The 19,496-nt window shown below is 43.6% G+C and overlaps 1 protein-coding gene across 1 annotated transcript in view; it reads left to right on the forward strand.

Annotated features, from left to right (window-relative positions):
* IL5RA (interleukin 5 receptor subunit alpha) overlaps nucleotides 1-16,642 on the forward strand; it is a gene marked incomplete at both ends in the record, with an annotated part of 29,553 nt that extends 12,911 nt beyond the window's left edge. Inside the window, 3 exons of the mRNA XM_080818480.1 lie at nucleotides 11,118-11,214; nucleotides 12,313-12,397; nucleotides 16,556-16,642. Of these exons, the coding sequence (XP_080674606.1) occupies nucleotides 11,118-11,214; nucleotides 12,313-12,397; nucleotides 16,556-16,642 (269 nt within the window). The remainder of the gene's footprint in view (nucleotides 1-11,117; nucleotides 11,215-12,312; nucleotides 12,398-16,555) is intronic.
* Between the last annotated feature and the right edge of the window lie 2,854 nt (nucleotides 16,643-19,496).

The following is a 19,496-nucleotide window of genomic DNA, read 5'->3' on the forward strand; positions in this document are numbered from 1 at the left end:
GGAAAGCCATGGGGTGACAGGACTATGGCAAGCCGCAACTGCTGAACAAATTAAACAATGATGAGATCCTGGGAGCTGACTATGTGGTTATGGCTGGTCAAGCGTGTGAATGTTATTTCTCACTCATCCTGTGGGGTATTCATTGATCATTTGAAGAGTGTACTTAAGGAAAGCTTTCTTTCAGACCCGTTGTAAAATTTTCCATTTAAGTCATTCACTTAGGCTAATGGGTGGGTCTTCAGGAAATTCGTGGGCAGTGACCCATTAGATTATGTGGATGTGAGTCAGATTAGACACGTATCAGGTAGATTTCCATAGAAGGTTGGGGGAGGTGAGAAAAGGCCTAAGAACTGCAGAGGGACTATGAGTCTGCAAGGGGGCTGGCCATGCAGAGTTGCAGAGTTTGCAAAGAGGAATGGCACCCCCTAGAGTTGTGTGACACACAATCAGCACAGCCTTAAGGGATGGCCCCCATATCCCCCCACTGGAACTCAGAGGAGCAGCACAAGTCTTCTTGGGAAGAGGGACAAGAAAGAAGGATAAAAGGAACAAAGATTGGGCAAAGTGCACCTACTTCCCAGCTGTGCCAAGGCCAATCTTCCCACCCTCTTCTCCTCCCCAGGTTGATGCCCCCACCTGGCCCCACAGACCCAGCACACACAGAACCTCCCTCCACACTGCTTCTTTGGCACAAAGTCGATTCACTTTGCTTGCCAAGAGCAAAACAGAACATTAATCAGTCCCAGGAAATTTTTAACAAGATTATTCCTTTTATCAAATGCCTGTGATAGAAGCTTAATTTTCATTACTTATATTTGGTCACTTTTTTTTTAAGTCTACATTATTCCCCAAGGGCACAAAACTCATTGGCTCTGAATTATTGATATTTCTGAGTGTCTCCCGAACATTACTGCACATAGAGCTTCAGAGATTTTTTTCAATGCTGTCCAAGGACTTCAAACCAACACAGTAGAAACCAAGATGAGAACCCTGGCTAAGATGCCGGTTCTGCTTTCTGAGTGTTTGAATCATGACGTTCGGGTCAGTGTTGACCATAGACAGTTTAGAACTTACAGAGCAAAAGCAAGAGATCAGGAAATCTGGGTTTCAGCCATGACTCTGTCAATGTCTAGTTCTCTGACACAAACGTTGGATGGCAGAAGATAACACCTCACTAGCCAAGGGATCAGGGCTGGCTTCATGTGCTGTGCTGAGAGGGATTCTCAGGCTACATGTAGGTCTTAGGAGTGCCGATCTCTTGTCACCCTGGCAGGGTACAGAGTGGTGATGAGCGTGCCTGGATTTGCCACCCCTGACTAGTGACCTGTGCCTAACCTCGCTGGGTCCCAGTTCCCAGTTCCTTCACTTCAAAATGTGAAAGCTGCACCCCAAGTTTCTTCTGCACTCCCTCAGCCCACCACAGAAGTGCTGAGAGTGAAATTGTGATCCATAATGAGAATTTATTTTAAGCTTGTTTTTAATTTATTATTCACTCTCCACTTTAGAGCTTTCCTCCCATTATTATTTCCCAAATAACAGCTTCCTAGTTCAGAACTAGCCTCATTATAATTCCCCCCCAGGTATAACTCACTGCCATTATCTATGGCAAATCCCATTTCATTTACTGCCACCCTTTTCATAAGATGAGCTGATTAATATTACCACTCACCTTACAAATCCATCGTTTCTGGAATTTACTCCCCTGCTCAGTTTAGGATCATTAGTGAATTTAATCAATGCAGACTTTCCATTTTCATCAAGATGATTAATAAACATAATAGGAAGTCTGGGCTCCTCTGGGACATGTTGCATGGCTCTTCCTTACCCCTTGAGGATGCAACCATAATTCCGCTCAGCTTGCAGTCCATCAGGCAATTTTGTCGCTACATTCATTTCCTTCAGACACCCTTCCTCCTCTCCCACCTTGTATGTATGGCGCCCTGGAGCCCTCCCCTTCCATTTCCACTGTGCAGCCCCACTCAAATACCATCTCGTTCTCACGTATTATTAAGTCCATCTCCTTTCATATAAGCAAATGGAGACCCAGAGATATTAAATAAATCAGTAGTTCTCAAACAGCCCAGAAGTGGCTATTAATAGCTAATTTTCTCAAATAGGTGACATATTCATCAATCGGCAAAGTGGAATAGATTTGCTTCACTCATTAACCCATGATAGCCCAAGGTTATTCAATAGTGAGACCCAGGAAGGTTGTTTTGACAGTGAGAGGATCCAGCAGGTAAGTGTCCTGAACCTTGGCCCTAGATGGGCCCTCCTGTGCTAGGATTTCCAAAACATAAAACATGTTTGTTTTCAAATGGAAATAGCAGTTGGTTTCATTTTATCAACACTGGTTATCAACTGCCCTTCCCCGACTGGCCTCTGCTTCTTATCTTAAGAGCTAACTTCCTAATTTTCACATGTCTTTCTCCTTTTTAAATCTTTCTTAACTTCCGGATTCTTCTGTTCCCCTATTATCTCTGCTGTCTCCTGTTTACCTAAACCTCTGCTCTCCTGACCCTGGTCCTATGAAGCCTTCCATTTGCTTCAGTCCCTCATCTCTCTCCTTCTCCCCCCTCCATGAACCTCACACACCATGCATGAGAAAAGCAGTTATGAAAATGAAATGCCCTACAGCTGTAGCCTTCCCTTTGGAAAAGAGAGTGTTGGTTATGTGAGTCTACCCTGCACTCCTTTCCTGCCTGTCACTGGTCAGGCTCAGTCTTTCTGAGATCTTATCAGAGACGGGTCTTAACCGCAATCACAGGCATGGCCCTCCCAACCAGCGATTGGGTTTGCCCCCGACTTCACTGAAAGCCCTATCTGAAGGCCACCAGCTTTGTCATGACAATACCAGGTAGAAAAATAAAAACAACCCCCCCCCAAAAAAACCCCATCTTTTAATTTAAAGATTTCTTTAGGCTTGAGATATGTACCATTTGTACCTCCAGGAGTAGAGCAAAGTTTTCCCGCCATCCTCTGCTGCCTTTGGAGGCATCTCTTTCCACAAGACAAGTTAGAGGAAATCCGGGCCTTAGCTCTCCCATCACAGTTTGGGGCAGCGGTGGGGGGACTGGTTCTTAGATCTACATGACCCAGCCTAGAGCCTGTAAGGACTTAAGGAAAGTAGGTGGAGGCAGAGTATCAGGGATGTGTTTAAAAATTTGGGTTGAGATGAAAGTAAGGTCCCCACAGGCAACTCTTATGGACTTTAAGAGGCTGGGAATATGTGAGGAAACACATGCATTGGCCCTGGTCACCTGGACTCAGAAGCCAAGGGCAGCCTCACACTCAGCCCTGGACACCTTCTGCACTCTCTCCTCCTTTATTTTCTGCTTTGCCACCACACACTTTCTTTTAAAATTCTCTCACTGTGGTAGAACAAAGAGAAAACGAGCAAAGGAAAACAGGAAGGGTAAACATGGCAGAGGTCCCAAATTCAGTTTCCCTAGGTCTTCAAAAAGAATTCTGCAAATGAAAAGGCTTTCGTGAGGGAGGAGATGAACGCTGACAAAACTGGTCTAAAAAAATAAAAAGAGGTGACCTAATAACCTGAAAAGCCCACTTGGTCTTGCCTGAGGCTGAAGGGACTTGTGGGGATTCTGGGTTTTCTTTGCAAATGGGGGATTTCAGGTTGGTGAATATGGTAGTCAGGTCAGTCAACTGTTTCCTTAGATCCAGGTTCTTGTGGTTTCAAAGGCTGGTTAGTGCCTGGCAGGCCCACTGTCTGCTCTCAGCAGCGGGGGCAGGAGGGGGTGGAGGGGTGGGGGGTTGGCGGCGGCGGGGGGGGGGTGGGGGGGCAGGACCATCTCAACCTTAGGCGGTCCTCATAGCCTGATGGAGGGAAATGGACTAGCGGACTAGCTAGAGGGAAGATGCCAGACTCAGTCTCCAGCTGTCAGGAGCAGGGTATTCTACTGTGTTTTCCGGCATGGTCACCTCTAGTGGTGCCCACACTGGCCTTCCACACATGATTTCTACCCCACGAAGGGCCTGGCAGATGGGACATCAGCTCAGAGGAAGCAAGGACTCTACTGTTGAGCCAGGCACCATGCTAGGCACATTCATCTATGCGATCTTGTGTAACTTCACAAACAAAAAATTTCCTTAATTATGTAGATTTACAGATTATGTGAAAAAAAGATGCAGAGAAGTTAAGGAAATGCCTGAAGTGACAAAGCAAGAAAGTGGTAAACCTGGGTCTGGAACCAAGCCATAGGACTGGTTCCTCACCCTGTTCTCTCCGTCATGCTTTCACATCCCAGAGGTCATGATGCCAACCAGGGAAACAGAGGCAGGAAGATGGGCAGTGGGAGCCTGGGTTTGTGAAAGGGTGACTCTGTCAGCTTATGATCAAGTTGTCAGTAATTTCATTTTTTTTAAAGATTTTATTTATTTATTTGACAGACAGAGATCACAAGTAGGCAGAGAGGCAGGTAGAGGGGGCGGGAGGGGGGGGAAGCAGGCTCCCCGCGGAGCAGAGATCCCAATGCAGGGCTCGATCCCAGGACCCTGGGATCATGACCTGAGCGGAAGGCAGAGGCCCTAACCCACTGAGCCACCCAGGCACTCCAGTAATTTCATTTTAACATAGACCTTTGAGGATTAGGACCCTCCATGCCTTGTGTTCCTGTTTCCCTAGTATCTTGATTATTTGGTGCATTCCTTTCCCCTCCAGGGCTGAGTTCATTATTCTGCATTCTCAGGATTCTGACAGTCCTTGAATTTTAGTCTTGCTTTGATGACTTAGGGAAACCCTCTTGATTCTTCCGTTCTGACACAATGTGTTTAATTGCAATTATAATAACAAATATTTGTTTAGCACTATTATGTACTAACACTGGGCTGAGGACTTTACCCACTCACTTAGTCCTTATCCCCATTTTACCAAATAGACAATGGAAGCGGGAGAGGTCACCTGGTCAAGGTCACCTCAGTGGTAAATAACAACCAAGCCAACATCTCTTCACTCCCTTGTTTCTTTCTTTCTTTCTTTCTTTTAATTTAATTTGTGTGTGTGTGTGTTCCATACTTGATCTTAGCCAAAAGGCCGAGAAGCGATTGTGTGTGTGTGTGTTCCAAAAGTCACTGTTTATGCACCACACCCAGTGCTCCAGGCAATACGTGCCCTCCATAACACCCACCACCAGGCTTGCTCAACCCCCCACCCCCCTCCCCTCCAAAACCCTCAGTTTGTTTCTCAGAGTCTACAGTCTCTCATGGTTTGTCTCCCCCTCCAATTTCCCCCAACTCACTTCTCCTTTCCTTCTCCCAGTGTCCTCCGTGTTATTCCTTATGCTCCACAAGTAAGTGAAACCATATGATAATTGACTGTCTCTGCTTGACTTATGTCACTCCCTTGTTTCTTATTTTTATGCAATGACCACAGCCTTTCAAGGGTGCTTGCTAGCAGGCTAATGGAAGGCCCAGGAGCCCCTTAGGGAACAAAGTGCTGGGTTGCCTGGGAGTGCTGTGTAGGAAAGCCTGCAAAGCAGAGACCAGCAAAAAACAAGTTCTCTAGTCTACTTCCTCACGTCTAGTCCTGCGAGGCCTAATGAGCAGTCCTGCAGCCATCTCTCCAGTGAATCCTGAACACACTGGTGCGCATACATGCACAGTCTCCGTTTCCTCTCCATTTTTCAGTCTACTTGAACCCCATTTCCAGATAGGAGCGCAGGGCACGTTTTGTCTATCTTGCTCTGGACCCTGGGCCACCCTACATTTTGTCCACTGAGGCTGCGTTTACTGCCCTCTTGTTTCTCCCTAAATCAGGTAAAACCCACAGCCCACTTGAGAGCTGCCTCAGAAAGTTCATCCACATAAAAGGGTTACTTCTGACTTGTGCTTGCGATGGGAGCCTCTGACTGGTTTGGGGTGCTGCTCATCAATGATGCCACAGTCTCCCCTTGCAACGAGAGGCAAACTGTGGGCAGCGTCATGGGCAGATGCAGACAAAGCCTCTCCGTGACCTGGCACCTGCTGGTGCTGCCTGCCTTGTCCCAGCACCTGCTGGTTCTATGAACACAGACCAGGGCTGCTTCATTGGAAGAGTCCCATCAATTTGCTAATTAGCTCTTTTCCCTTGAAACCTATTGTTAAGTCTGAAGTCAGATTCAAAATCAATATGGAAGCACTGAGAGCCACACTTGTGTGGACAATTTAAGGTGGAACAGCTTCCACATTGAATTGACCCTCCTCGGAGTTATTAGCCTGAACATATAGATGACAGACTTCTGCACCAAGAGGGGCCACAGCATCAGGAGGGAAGCAATTTGACGAAGTTCCAGAAATAGCCAGATGCAGGTGAAGGGATTAAGTTGGTCTGGTGCCTAGGTTTATCTTCTCTCCCTGGTTGCCACCATCACATTCCCTCCCCGTTTCCATGCAGCATCCTACCCCCACCCCTCACACTGCCATGTCACAGAACAGAATTTTCAGCAGCTGGCTTGTTCTCAAGGTAAAATGGCAAGATGTCAAAAATGATAATGAAGGTCATCAGAAACCAGACAGCTGAGTTCCCAAATGCTGTAAGTTGACAATGTCAGAAGAGCATCCAGGAATGAGGTGGAGGGTCTGGAGGGCTTCTCTCCTTAGAAGGACCGATGGTGTGACTTCCTCTTTCTAAAACATCTCTGCATAACTAAATAGCAGGGCCCGTCGATTTCTTGAAAAGAAACATCTGTGGCTTCCGTTTTAGGGTAGGAAAGGCATTCTCCTTGAGTCAGAGAAAAGATTCAAGTTATCTGGAAATCCTTTTTCTTAAGAAATCTCTAAGGCCAGAGACCCCAAAATTCAAATTAATGATATATTCAGGGATCTCCCAACTTTTCAGTAGTGAAATTTTTATCACTTTGACCCAAAGGACATATGTACTACCCTTGGGACCTGTTCCCATTTTTTCTACCTTCAGTAAAATCAGAGTCAATGCTAACTTTAATTCACTCATTTATGTAACGGACTCGAGACTTTTGCATTAAAAATTAAACAGTAGATAATCCACAAGTAATTTCCTTTCGGCCGTGAGTATGTGAAAGCTTTTCCTTGTACTAATTTTACCTGCCTGTTTATGTTTCCTTCACCATAACGCTGACCTTGGCTCTGTTCTCTGGGGCTGAGCTCTGTTCTCACTTGATGGTAGGGGAATCTTTCTAAAGAGCATCAGGAACACTGCAGAAGCCAGGCCAGGAGAAACGACTCATTTGCCAACTCCCTCCAGGCAGAGACCATGACTTTGCTTCCCACATAGCAACTTACATGCATCAGTAACTTTTTTTGATTGAATGAAATAAAATCAGTTGCCTCTGTATTTTTGCTAATTCAGTGAAAAACTTTATCAAAGTGAGAGCCGAAGTGAATAGATGGAGAGTGGTTTAACTGAAAAGATTTTTGTAATCATGGTCAGAAGTGAACGGTACTATTATCAGCGCTCGATGCATCTGACTAGGAGGTATTTCACAATTTGAGACACAAATGGGACCAAGTGTGTGACCCTGATAATATTTACAACACAGCTCTTTCTTTCTGGGGGACTCAAACTTTACCTGTTAAACCTACTTACAAACCAGATCATTTTTTTCTGCTGACATACCCCTTGCTAAATTTATATTCCATATGTGGAAATGGAGTCTGGAGTTTTTGAATGAACTTATTAACGTACTTGAATAATGGTTAAGAGCATGGAATGGTGGGTTTCAGAAATGGGGAAATGAAGCAGGAAAATCCCTTATTCAGGACAGCAGACTGAGAAATAAAGCTAGATGGCATTTGACAGTATTAGTTCATCCCAGGTGCTCTTTCCATTAGCTATGAGCCAGTGCAATAAAAACGAGGCTTCACAGGATGCTCAGTCACAACCCAGACAACTGAGTATTACTCCTAAAACCTTTCAGTATCTGTGGCATTTGGGAAAATAAAAGTTTTGTCTCCTTGAGTATCTGGTTTTTATCATTTTACAAAGTATGACTAATGCCTCTTTGTAAAATAACAGATATAAATACCTAAAACTTGGGGTGCCTGGGTGGCTCAGTCAGTTAAGCGGCTGACTCTCTATTTCGGCTCAGGTCATGACCTCTGTGTCCTGAGATCGAGCCCCACATCAGGCTCTACTCTGGGTGCAGGGTCATCTGGCAATTCTCTCTCTCCCTCTCTCCCTCCTCCTCTGCTCCCACACATGCTCTTTCTCTCTAAAAAAACAAAACCTAAAACTTAAAAAAAGATACTGTGGTTGTAGGTTTTTAATGAAGGGATTCAGTCCCAACTGCAGCCTGAGAATATCAGGGGGACTGCCGGTTTACAATGCAGCCAGCCCCCTCGTGTGGAAGCACAGCCCACCAACTTTGCTATGTCCAATAGTGGGGACCCAACAGTGAAACAACGCTTCCCTGGTACCCAGCTAGGAAGATGACTCTCAGGGGCATGTTCAGTGATAGAGAAATGCTTAGGATGTCTTAAGTGGAGCTCTTGCCTGGGCCGTATGTCCTCAGTTTGGGGATGATGGGCAGTGGAATGGGATCCCTGCATCACGGTTGAGAGCATCATCACTCAGCCAGTCCCAGGCTGGGATCCCAGCTCCCCCTGCGAGCTGTGTCCTCAGTGGACAGAGTCGGCCCTTCTCTACTCCAGTTTCTCCATCTGCCAAGTAAGCATGGTGCCCACCTTGACATGCGGTTGTGAGAATTATGCTAAAATGCATGATAAGCACCTTGCATAGTGTCTGGTACCCATGAACAGTCAGTAAAAAAATAAGTACAGAAAATAAGCTGTTAGTTATGTCCGATTATTGTTTCTATTTTTTATACTTTATGACAATTTACAAAACTTTAGCCATACAAACAACTACCTTTCTAAGATCAATTTTGTTAAAGGTAAGTACATAGGAAATGACAGTGGCCTGGATGGAGTCGGTGGTATTAGAAAAGGTGCTGACTTGGCACAAATCTTAAAGATTGTGTATTTCAACTTGCTTGTTTTTATAGATGAGGGAACAGAGGTCCAGAATGGTGACCTCCACTGCAAGCAGAGAAGAGAATCCAGATTTCCACACTAGGCAAGGATGCACCCATGAGACCAAGACAGGCCTCTCTTACTTTTATGAGCGTGTATGATGTGATGATGTTAACTGAGTCAGTGGAGAAAGGCAGGGCTGTAGAGAATAGGAAGAATCAGAGACTTCCAAGGATCCCAATATGGAGACCATCATGGGGAAGTCAGAGAGAGAAGGCGTTCTGATGTGAAGGAGAGCAGATGTTTAGTTTTCAACGTTGTCCACTTGGAGAAATATCTAAGTGGGTTTCACCTATGGGAAATTTCCTATCTAGAAGTGGAACCATGGTGTTAGGGCTGGGCCAGGACTAAGGACCTGGGAGAACAACACATGGAATTAAAAGATGCAGCTGTGTTCAACACACTTTCCAGTGGAAGAGACCCCGAGCTGAGCTGAGAAGCTGAAATTAAAAAGAGAAGACAAAAATGCCACCGAGGAAGGGGAATATTGGGTTAAAGAGCCAATGACTTGGTATCAAGGTGGGCACAACCGTCATGTCTGAAATTAGGAAGGAGGCCAGGTAAAATAGTTGGAAAAGGAAACCACATGTCCTTTGAATTTGACTAGGAGGCAGCCATCAACAAATAAAAAAGCAGTTTCTGGGGTGGGAAATTAAGCAGCCTGAATCCCTTATTCAAGAAATTAGGCTAGGAAATAAAATAGGAAGGAATTTGATGATAGTTGGCAGAGATGGCAGAGCAAAGTAATGGCTTATTCAAGATAAAGGACTCTATGAATATTTGAAAGCAGAAGGGAAGAGATGAAGGAGGAGAGATTAAAGCTTTGGGGAAGTAGAAGATAAACCCCGAATAAGAGTTCTCAGGAGGCAAAACAGCAAGAGATCAAGGCAAAGTTGGACTCACTAGCATTAAATCCTCCAGACATCTCTCCCTCTTGATAAGTTGAATGTTTTGAGTTTGAAGTTATGTCGGAGCTTTAGGAAGACTTAGGATATTTATAAGGACTTGAAAGTTCCACTTACTCAATTTCATTTTTATAAATGAAACAATTAATGGCAAACTGAAGTTTGGGGTCCATTTCCTCTGGTGTGGTGTGGTTTGAACTTCCCCCACGCACTTAGCACAGCTGGCATTAAGTCATTACCTGTGTTATTATTTGCTTGGAGCCTTTCCTTTTTGATGGATCTAAATAGCACACAGGGAAAGCCCACATGTGTGCTTTAACCCAGCTCCCAGCAACCTCTGCAGGGCCAAACATAGTGTGGGAGTCTGATAAATATTTGTGAAACGGGTGAATAAAGGAATGAATTAGTGAGTGGCCTCTCCCACAGAAAGCAAACTTGCATCCAGGGAGATAATGCAGGATTTGCCTTATTTTCTGGAAGTGAATCAGACAGTTTAACAAGTGCATTGCCTCCTTAACAACCATGTGGTTAAGGACCTGGGGCTTTTCCTGAAAGCATTTCCAGTATCTTAAAAAATCATCACACACCCCAAAGATATCATGAAAACTAGTAGAAGAATCTGTCCTTGAATGCAGGTAAGAAGCAAATTTAACTGGAGAGTGAGATGGTATGCAACATATTTATACTTTTTCAATGGCAATTTGCTTCTACTTTCCTATCTGTGAATTGGGAATAATTGTTAAGAGGTGCTGAACATAATTAAGATTGCAAAGTACTTTTAGCAGAGTCTGATGCACTAGGGTTAACTCTGAGTATTATTCCATCATTTACTTTCTCTAAAAGTTAAGTTTCCAACCTTGTATATTATTTTTATTATAATGCAATTCGATTACTAAGAGGGCTTACCTTTTATAGCTTTTCCATCTAAAAACCTTACTACTCATCCAAAGCTAATAAGGTCCAAGATTCAGGAGACATTACTACATCAAGTGCAGTCTATAAATACCTGTGGACTGCCTAAATCATGATTTAATATTAAAAGTGGCTTCATTTCACCCTCACGAAAAATCCCAGGCTCAGGAAGGCTAAGCTACTTGCCCAGCCTCACCCAGCATCGGCAACTCAAATCCAAGCTTTCTGATGGCTGCCTCAAGTAATTTTGCATATCTGTAGCTGACTGTAGCTCTGATTTCTTTCTTCTTCCAACAGGAAATGATGATCAGAAGCCCTCCACAGAATGGTTTCTCATTGTGCTTGTGGCAACCATCTGCTTCATCCTGTTAATTTTCACCCTCATCTGTAAAATGTAGGCATTTTTTTATTTCAATGTTTCCAATGAGGTCTGAGTATTAAATTTTTACACTTTCACCATGCATCCGCTAGGGTGCTTGTTAGCAGTTGGAATTACAGCGCTTTGCTGTCTTTTGGACAGTCTTTCCAAGATGAGCAGAGACCAAATTAAAAAGTGAGAAACATCCTTAGGTGATTTATGGAAACCAGACAGAGCAGAGCAGGGCCCCTCAGCCATTACACACCCTTCTTGAATTTGATGACAGTGTATTCATTTCTGCGAAGCTTTTTACTTTCATGTTCTTTTGATTCCTTTACTGCCTTCTCAGTATTTGGTGTTCTTAGTTGAGCCACTAGCAGACTCCTTTTATAGCCTGGGTAAAGGAAGGCAGCCCCCTGGAGACTGAATTCACCCCAGTGCCTCCCACAGTATGATCTCCAATTAGGAGGTGTCGACTCCTACCTTCACCCTTTGTTCACCTGGTCCCAGAGTGGCTGACTGTCCTTTGGTCAAATACAGATTGTAGAAAGGTCATGCAGATCTGGTGACCAATCCACGAGCCTGCAAATGTCCCATAAGAACTCCTCACCCACTTTGGCTCTCAGTAAGGCAAAGAGCCATTTAGGAGGCTTAAGAACATGTTCTGTCTCAGTCCTTTCATAATTTAGAAAATTACTTAAGTTTGAAAGAGCCTCATTATTATAAACGTTATATTCTGTGGGTTGGAGGGTGGCAGTTCAAAGCAGAGGAACACCAAAGGCAACTCTGTGAGCCAGCACAGTTGAGTGAGGGGGCTAGAGCCAGCATCACAGTGAGTAGTGGGGCACCAAGGGCTTACAAATCACCCATGTTCAGAAATTAGGCCTGAAAACATGCACCAATGTGAAGTGGTTACCATCATGTCTTTCTTGGATGATTCAGAAGCCATATCATAGCCCAACTAATATTATAATATAGATAAATAAATATAATATTTGTAACTCTTGGTCAATAAAGTTTTTAAATTTATAGAACGTCAGGTCCTGAGATTCAGTAGGTCAATTTGTAAAGCAGATACTGAAACACAAGAAAGGCTGCTTTGCAACCTAATTTTCTGCTTTGCTCTGTTTTCAGAGGTCACTTATGGGCCAGGCTGTTTCCACCGGTTCCGGCACCAAAAAATAGTCTTAAAGATTTCCTTGTAATCATCAGCCCTGAGGTAATGTTGAAGGCTCTCATGATGGGTCCTAGCTGCTCAGGGTTGGGTCTCCAGGGATCAGTCATCAGGTTACTGGTTTTGCATATTCCAGGGCAGAGTGTCTATCCAGGGGGGGCCAGTGACATGATGTTGCTCTTGTCATTCTGCTCTTTGGCTCAATATTATGTTATATATGTTCACTACTGTCTTGGAGAATTGGAAAGGTCCTGCTCAGCTATAAGTATCCTCACCAGTCAGACTGGAATTTTTTCTATCAGCCATCTCTTAACTGAGCTTGGGAAATTTCTTCAACCCCATGAGCCCTGACTTCTTTTTCTATATAGTCAAGGGCCATAGATGAGATGATGGTCCAATGTTCTGTTTAGCTCTGATGTTTCTGCACATGGATACCCTAATCAGTAACATTTTTCAGAGGAACTTTTCCTAGTTCCTTAGTAAAAAAACAAACAAACAACAACAACAACAAAAAAAAAAAAAACAGAGAAGGCAAATGACTTCCCCAAATATACATTTCCTGAGGCCCTATTTGCCATTCAGAGCACTTAGGCTTAACTGAATGCTCACCTACCCATGGCTGCCCAAGTGTTCTAGCATCATTTTGTTGGGGGGAAAAAAAAATCATACTTTTCCCAGTGAGTTGTGTTGGCATCTTTGTTGAAGATCAGTTATCTATATATGTGTGGGTCTATTTCTGGACTATCTAGTTGCTTTCATTGATCTATTTGTCTATCATTATACCAAAGCAGTCTTGATTACTATAGCTTTAGTGCAAACCTAGAGATCAGGTTAGTGTAAGGCTTCCAAACAGGATTTTTTTTTTTAAAGATTTATTTATTTATTTAAGGGGCTCCTGGGTGGCTCAGTCAGTTAAGTGTCCATCTTTGGTTCATGTCATGATCCCAGAGTCCTGGGATCGAGCCCCATATTGGGCTCTTTGCTTGTGGAGAGTCTGCTTCTCCTTCTGTCTGCTGCTCTGCCTGGCTTGTGCTCTATCAAATAAATTTTAAAAATCTTTAGAAAAGGGATGCCTGGATGGCTCAGTGGGCTAAGCCTCTGCCTCCGGCTCAGGTCATGATCTCAGGGTCCTGGGATCAAGTCCCACATTGGGCTCTCTGCTCGGCAGGGAGCCTGCTTCCTCCTCTCTCTCTGCCTGCCTTTCTACCTACTTGTGATCTCTGTCTGTCAAATAAATAAATAAAATCTTAAAAAAAATCTTTAGAAAAAAGATTTATTTGAGAAAGAGAGAGCACATGAGTGGGAGAGGCAAAGGGAGAGCGAGAGAGAGAATCTCAAGCAGACTCCATGCTGTGCATGTAGCCCTAAGTGGGGCTCAGTCCCATGGTCCTGAGATCAGGACCTGAGCCAAAACCAAGAGTTGGAAGCTCAACCGACTGAGCCACCCAGGCGCACCCAAACATGATTTTTTTCCAAAGTTGTTTTGGTTATTCTAGGTATTTTGTTTTGCACTCCCATGTAAATTTCAGAGCAACTTCATTAATTTCTACCAAAAAAGCTGCTGGGATCTTGATTAGGATTGTGTTGTACTGTAGGTTAATGTGGAAAGAAGTGACATCTTAAAAATGAGTCTCCCATTCTGTAGACATGACATAGCATCATACCATACAAACAAAAAATATCGACCATTAGATTTTCTTTAATTTCTGTCAGCAATGTTTTATGATTTTCAGTGTACAGTTATTATATACGTTGTCAAATCTGTCCTTAAATTAAGTGGTTATTTAGATTAGGGGTCAGCAAACTTTCTCTATAAAGAGCCAGATTGTAAATACCTAACAACCAAACGGATTCCCTCAACTATTCAATGCTGCCATTGCGGTGTGAAAGTAGCCACAGACAGTATGCAAATGAAGGGGATTGGTTCTGGCCAATAAAACTTTATTTACAAAAACAGGCAATAAGCCAGATTCTATCCACAGGCTGTAGTTTGCAGATCCCTCATGTAGGTCAAGCTATTTTCTTAACAAATTCAGTTTTCTAATGAAGTGCTTCATGAATGGATGAATAAATTGGTGGTTGTAGGGCAGGTAAGGGTCAAACACTGACTGAAATGGATCATTTCAGTAAGCTGTGACCTTTAGAGTTTTCGATTTGGGTGTTTGGAATAATTATAGACCATAGTAGTTACGAACCTAGTCAGGCAAAGAATTGAGTCAGACAGAAGAACCACTCTGTCCTTACTTCCATCCTGAGTTCACCTTTATCAGGGAACAGGGGCTTTGCTTTTGTTAACCCATAGCTTTTCTGGAAGAAGAACGGACCCCAGTGTGAAACTCTGTTTTGGTTTCATCTGAATTTGTGCTGTCAATCCCTCCTTGCTCCAGCATACTCATCCCTGATAAACTACATCTGATTTTAGCAGCCCACGGAAGTCATCTGTCTTGTCTCTTAATGGAACATCTTAATGCTGGTATTTAATTTCCCTATAGAGCCCCCAATGATTTTCTTTAATATTCTGAAGCTGGTGAAAGAAACTGGCTTAAGACCTTATTGTATAAGCTTGTGGTTTGTTGTTAATTAAAATCAAGTCATGTGTGCAAAATAACAACTTGGGGTAGACAAGTTGGTTTTAAAATAAGCAAAGGATTAATGTCAGAGCTCAGCATTGCTAGACTCCTCTTAGACAACTTATTTTCTTCTCACATTGTTGAGTTTCATGTAAAAAACAAAAACAAAAACAAAAACAAAAAAAACACCAAGGAGACAGAGACTGACAGAGATAGCAAATAGAACTCAGAAAATGAAGTATTGCCCCATAATGCTGTCACTCTATGGCCTAAACGCTCTACCTAGGAGAATATGCAAGCAAGTTCAGAGTTGACCACAACCTGGGTCCTATGTAGCAGTGCCCCAGCCTGTAGCTTTGAAGGTAAAGCCCTCAGACTCACCCTCGGGGCCTCTGCTACAAGGTTGGGGGGGGGCAATTAGTGCTATCTGCAGTGGTGATTTTGCATCCCACTAGGAAGCCTTTAGTGCGTGGGAAAGGAAGCTTTCTGCTTTCAGTTACAACTTGAGTCTCTGAGCTCAGTGTGGGTACCCAGAGTTCTGGGATTTGGAGGATATCTGCCATCCCTGAGCTCTCATTAAGCAAGTTTTGCTTGTTCAGACCCAAGTCAGAAATTGTTTTGTGACATTCAAGAGACAGGTACCGGCAGGGAGAGGTGGGAGGGAAGATGGAAGGGCAGAAGTTGACCTTTATCAATTACAAAGAAGGCAGCTTTTTGTTTAAAACAAAAAAATGTATCCTGTGTTTTAGATTTGTTACAAACCAGTTTCCAGCTGTTCCTTACTTCTACAATGGTAGCCAGAGAGGGTTCCTTCCAAAATGAAGTATAAACCATTAAATTCTAGTACTTAAGGCAGAGAGCACATCTGTTCTGCTTGTCACTGCATACTCAATGTAAGGCAGTGTCTAAGGTACAACAGGTATTATAGGTATTAAAAAATGTGTTAAATGAGGGGCGCCTGGGTGGCTCTGCTGGTTAAGCGTCTGCCTTAAGCTCAGGTCTTGATCTCGGGGTCCTGGGATTAAGCCTGAGTTGGGCTCCCTGCTCCCTCTCCCTGCCCCCCTCCCCATGATTGTGTGTGTGTGTGTGTGTGTGTGTGTGTGAATGCACAATGCACTCTCTCAAATAAATAAAGTCTTTTTAAAAATGTGTTGAATGAGTAAACAAAGTAGAGAAATATCTCTTGTAGGTTATTTCTGTCACAAAGTTTCTCATTAATAACATTATAATAGCCCAACTTAGACAAATACATATCCAAATTTAAGGGGAAACTACAATAAATTATGAATGAAAAATGGTGGAGATATTCAATGATGCAGCCCAAGAATATATATTTTGGAATATTACATGATGTTACACAGAAAGCAATTTATGAAGCTGACTATCCATTTGCTTCATTTAACTGTAAAGGTAACTTTTTACCTAGAAAACAGGGCTGGAGAGAAAACAGTGAGTTGTGTTTGGGAGACAGGGTGGTGGATAGATTTTTGTTTTCTTCTTATTTTCCATATTTTCTTAGTGAACATTTACTATTCTTATAAGGAAAATACACTTAAGGAAATAATTGTGAAGAAATTCAAGAGAACAAAGAGGGTACTAAAAGACATCTAAGGGAGGATGTTTTGTTTTACAGAAAACTGTTTCCAGTGAAACAGAAATTGAAGTCATAAGTTATGTGGAAGAGTCTGGACTTGAGACCCTGGAAGATTCTGTGTTTTGATCAGCACTGTAACATTCTCAAAAATGAACTCACACTCACATGCCTCAGCGATAAGAAGAACAGGAACTGTTGTTTCTTGGCTAAGAAGAGCTCCACATTTACTGAACACTCAGTTTAGCTGCAAGGCAATACACTCAGACGAATCTCTTAAAAGTATGGATTCCTCCTCAAAAACTCCCTGCTTCTCAGGGTGATTGATCAATCTGACCATTCTGCCATGTCTTTTCTTCTTACGCTGCAGGGTACCAACGTCTCGCCTGCCAATCTCTGCGCTTTACGTTACTTACCTCAAACTTTTGTGCAAGAGACAGTTTTTAAGGCTGATGTCAACTGGTGTGGCCCGCTTTATAGCTGAGGCTGCCAATGGTAATACTCAACTGAAGTATCAGCAAGAAAGCATTCTGCCCAGCCTGGAGTTAATTATGAACTTAGATTCGAGACTGTCTTTCCTAGAACAAGTGGGAGCCATGGGGCTTCCCCCTCCACCGAGTTCTAGAATACTTTTTCTTTCAAGTAATGTGTGGGGGGGTGGAGGGCTATCTATGATTTAAGAAGCACGATTTGAGGCAAACTCAACGTGAAGAGCTAATATATCACTCCATACCAAAGCAGAGAATAGGATTTTATTTGGGATTATAGTCTTGGAGGCAGCCTTGATATTCAGGAATATACTGAGAAAGGCATTAGGTAGAATTGGGTTGGGAAAGGGATTGCTCAATCAAGAAAGAACTTTCTGGAGAGATGTTTGCTTGCACATATAGAGCAGCTTGTTGGGTGCTGGTCAAGTAGCTCTGGGTCCATTCTACAAGCATCCCTTCAAACATCCCGATCTAGGCATCCTCTCGACATCTTCCTATAGGAGTCTGCATGTAGACTGGTGGCCTTCACGATGGGCAGTGGGCTACAGATAGAACCAAGTGCATACAAGTGTGTCAAGGGCAGAGAAGAGGTAGGAGAAACGGTTAGTAATTGAGAGGACTCCAACAGTGCTAATGGAACCTGACCCTGGAGTAGGAAGCTTAGGAAAGAGAAAGGAGGTCACAGTGTTCCAAACCCCCTGTATGGCAGCATACTCTCTATGTTTTTATTGCCTGTTTCCAAGTATTAGGGACTGAATGTTTGTGCCCTTCCCCCTCCAATTCATGTTGAAACTCTACACCCCAAGGTGATGATATTAGGAGGAGGGGGGTGGTGGTCTTTGAGCAGTGATTAGATCATGATGGTGGAAACTTCATTAAGGAAATTAGTGTTCTTTTAAAGGGACCCTAGGGAGTTTTCTTTCCTCTGTGTAAAGATAGGAGAAGTTGGCATTCTGCAACCAGTACGAGGGCTTTTCTGAGAACCCTGCCATGCTGACACCTTCAACTGGGAAAACCAGACTCCAGAAATAAGAAATAAATCTCTGGTGTTTATAAGTCACCTGGAGTATGGTTCTTTGTCATAGCAGCCTGAGCTAAGATGCCAAGGGTTAGGAATTACACCAGATACTTCACACACGTCATCTCTAATCCTGAGAAGCCCACATCATTTGGATCACTGCTCCATTTTACAGGTGCAATCACTGAAAAAAAGTGCACAATGAAGGGTTGCATACCAGGCTCAAGTGAGCCCAGTACTGTAGAAAAGACTGCTGGGAAAAAGTTGAAGCCTGCTTAGAGATAAGACCAAGATGGCATGGCCCATCAGGGTGCTGCAATCACTGGCAAAATGATTATCTGACTGATCTAGAATCTCTGTGAATGGCGTTCAAGAACCTGTATTTTTAGTGAACATTCTTAGACATTCTGAAACTTGCCAGTGCATTAATCACCTGGAGGTATCATTAAAACAGGTTGTTGGGCCCCAGCCTCAGTTTCAGATTGAGTAGATCTGGGGTGGGGTCTGAGATTCTCCATTTCTAGTAAGTTCCCAGGTGATGCTGATGTTTGTTTCCCAGTCACACTTCATGAACAGCAGCCCTGGGTGTTTCTGATGAATACCAAAATTTGAAAACCCACTACTGAAGGAGTAAGTGATGGAAAGGTCCTGCCCCAGACTGTCCCCTTTTAGGGCTGATTGTTCTCTGTCTGAGATCTTTCAAAACCAGAACATGGAAACCTAAGGTTATGGCCACTGCCTCTGCTAGGAGGCTGGAAGAGAAAAAGGAAGCTGCCCCTAACTTGGCTGTGTCTTCATTTGTGAGTGTGATTCAGAGATGCCTCCCTCAACCCCAGCGGCCAGCCTTCACCTAGGTACTGAACCAGAACCACCACCTGGATCTTAGTCTGTGTGTTTCAGGAGGAACACATTGTAGATCAAGAGGTCTCCCCAGTGCATTATGACCTTCCTCTTCCTCACTGCTCAGCTCCTACCCATGTTTCAGAAATCCAAATCCCATGTCTCCTTCTCTGTGAAGCCTTCAAAAACAGTTTGGTTGATCCTGCCTCTGGGTCATTCTGGGCTTCGGCCCCTCTCTTGGAGCTACTGCACTGTAGGACATACCATTCACAGTTTGGATGGCTCCCCAAAGTTTGGATGGCTCCCCAAACTGTGTGCTCCAGGAGGATGGGGCTCACGTGAAATTCATCTTTTTATCTGCAGGGACTAGGACCACTGGACCCTTTAAGCCCTCTTTCAACCCTGGCACAGATCCTTGCGTGTAGTTGGAACTGAGTGATATTTGGCAGAAATCTCCAAGGCCTATAATAATATCACAGAAAGGAAGACGAGTGTCTAATGAGAACATGATTGGAAATAACCAGGACACACATGTGTGCCCGACCATCTGGCTAGTGTTTCCTAGTCCTTTTTTTTGCTGATGATGTGGCTAAGTGGTAATGTATAAATGCTGTCCAGAAGGAGTTAGGCTTTGGAT

The sequence above is a fragment of the Martes martes genome, assembly GCF_963455335.1.
Source record: "Martes martes genome assembly, chromosome: 1".
Classification (NCBI taxonomy): domain Eukaryota; kingdom Metazoa; phylum Chordata; class Mammalia; order Carnivora; family Mustelidae; genus Martes; species Martes martes.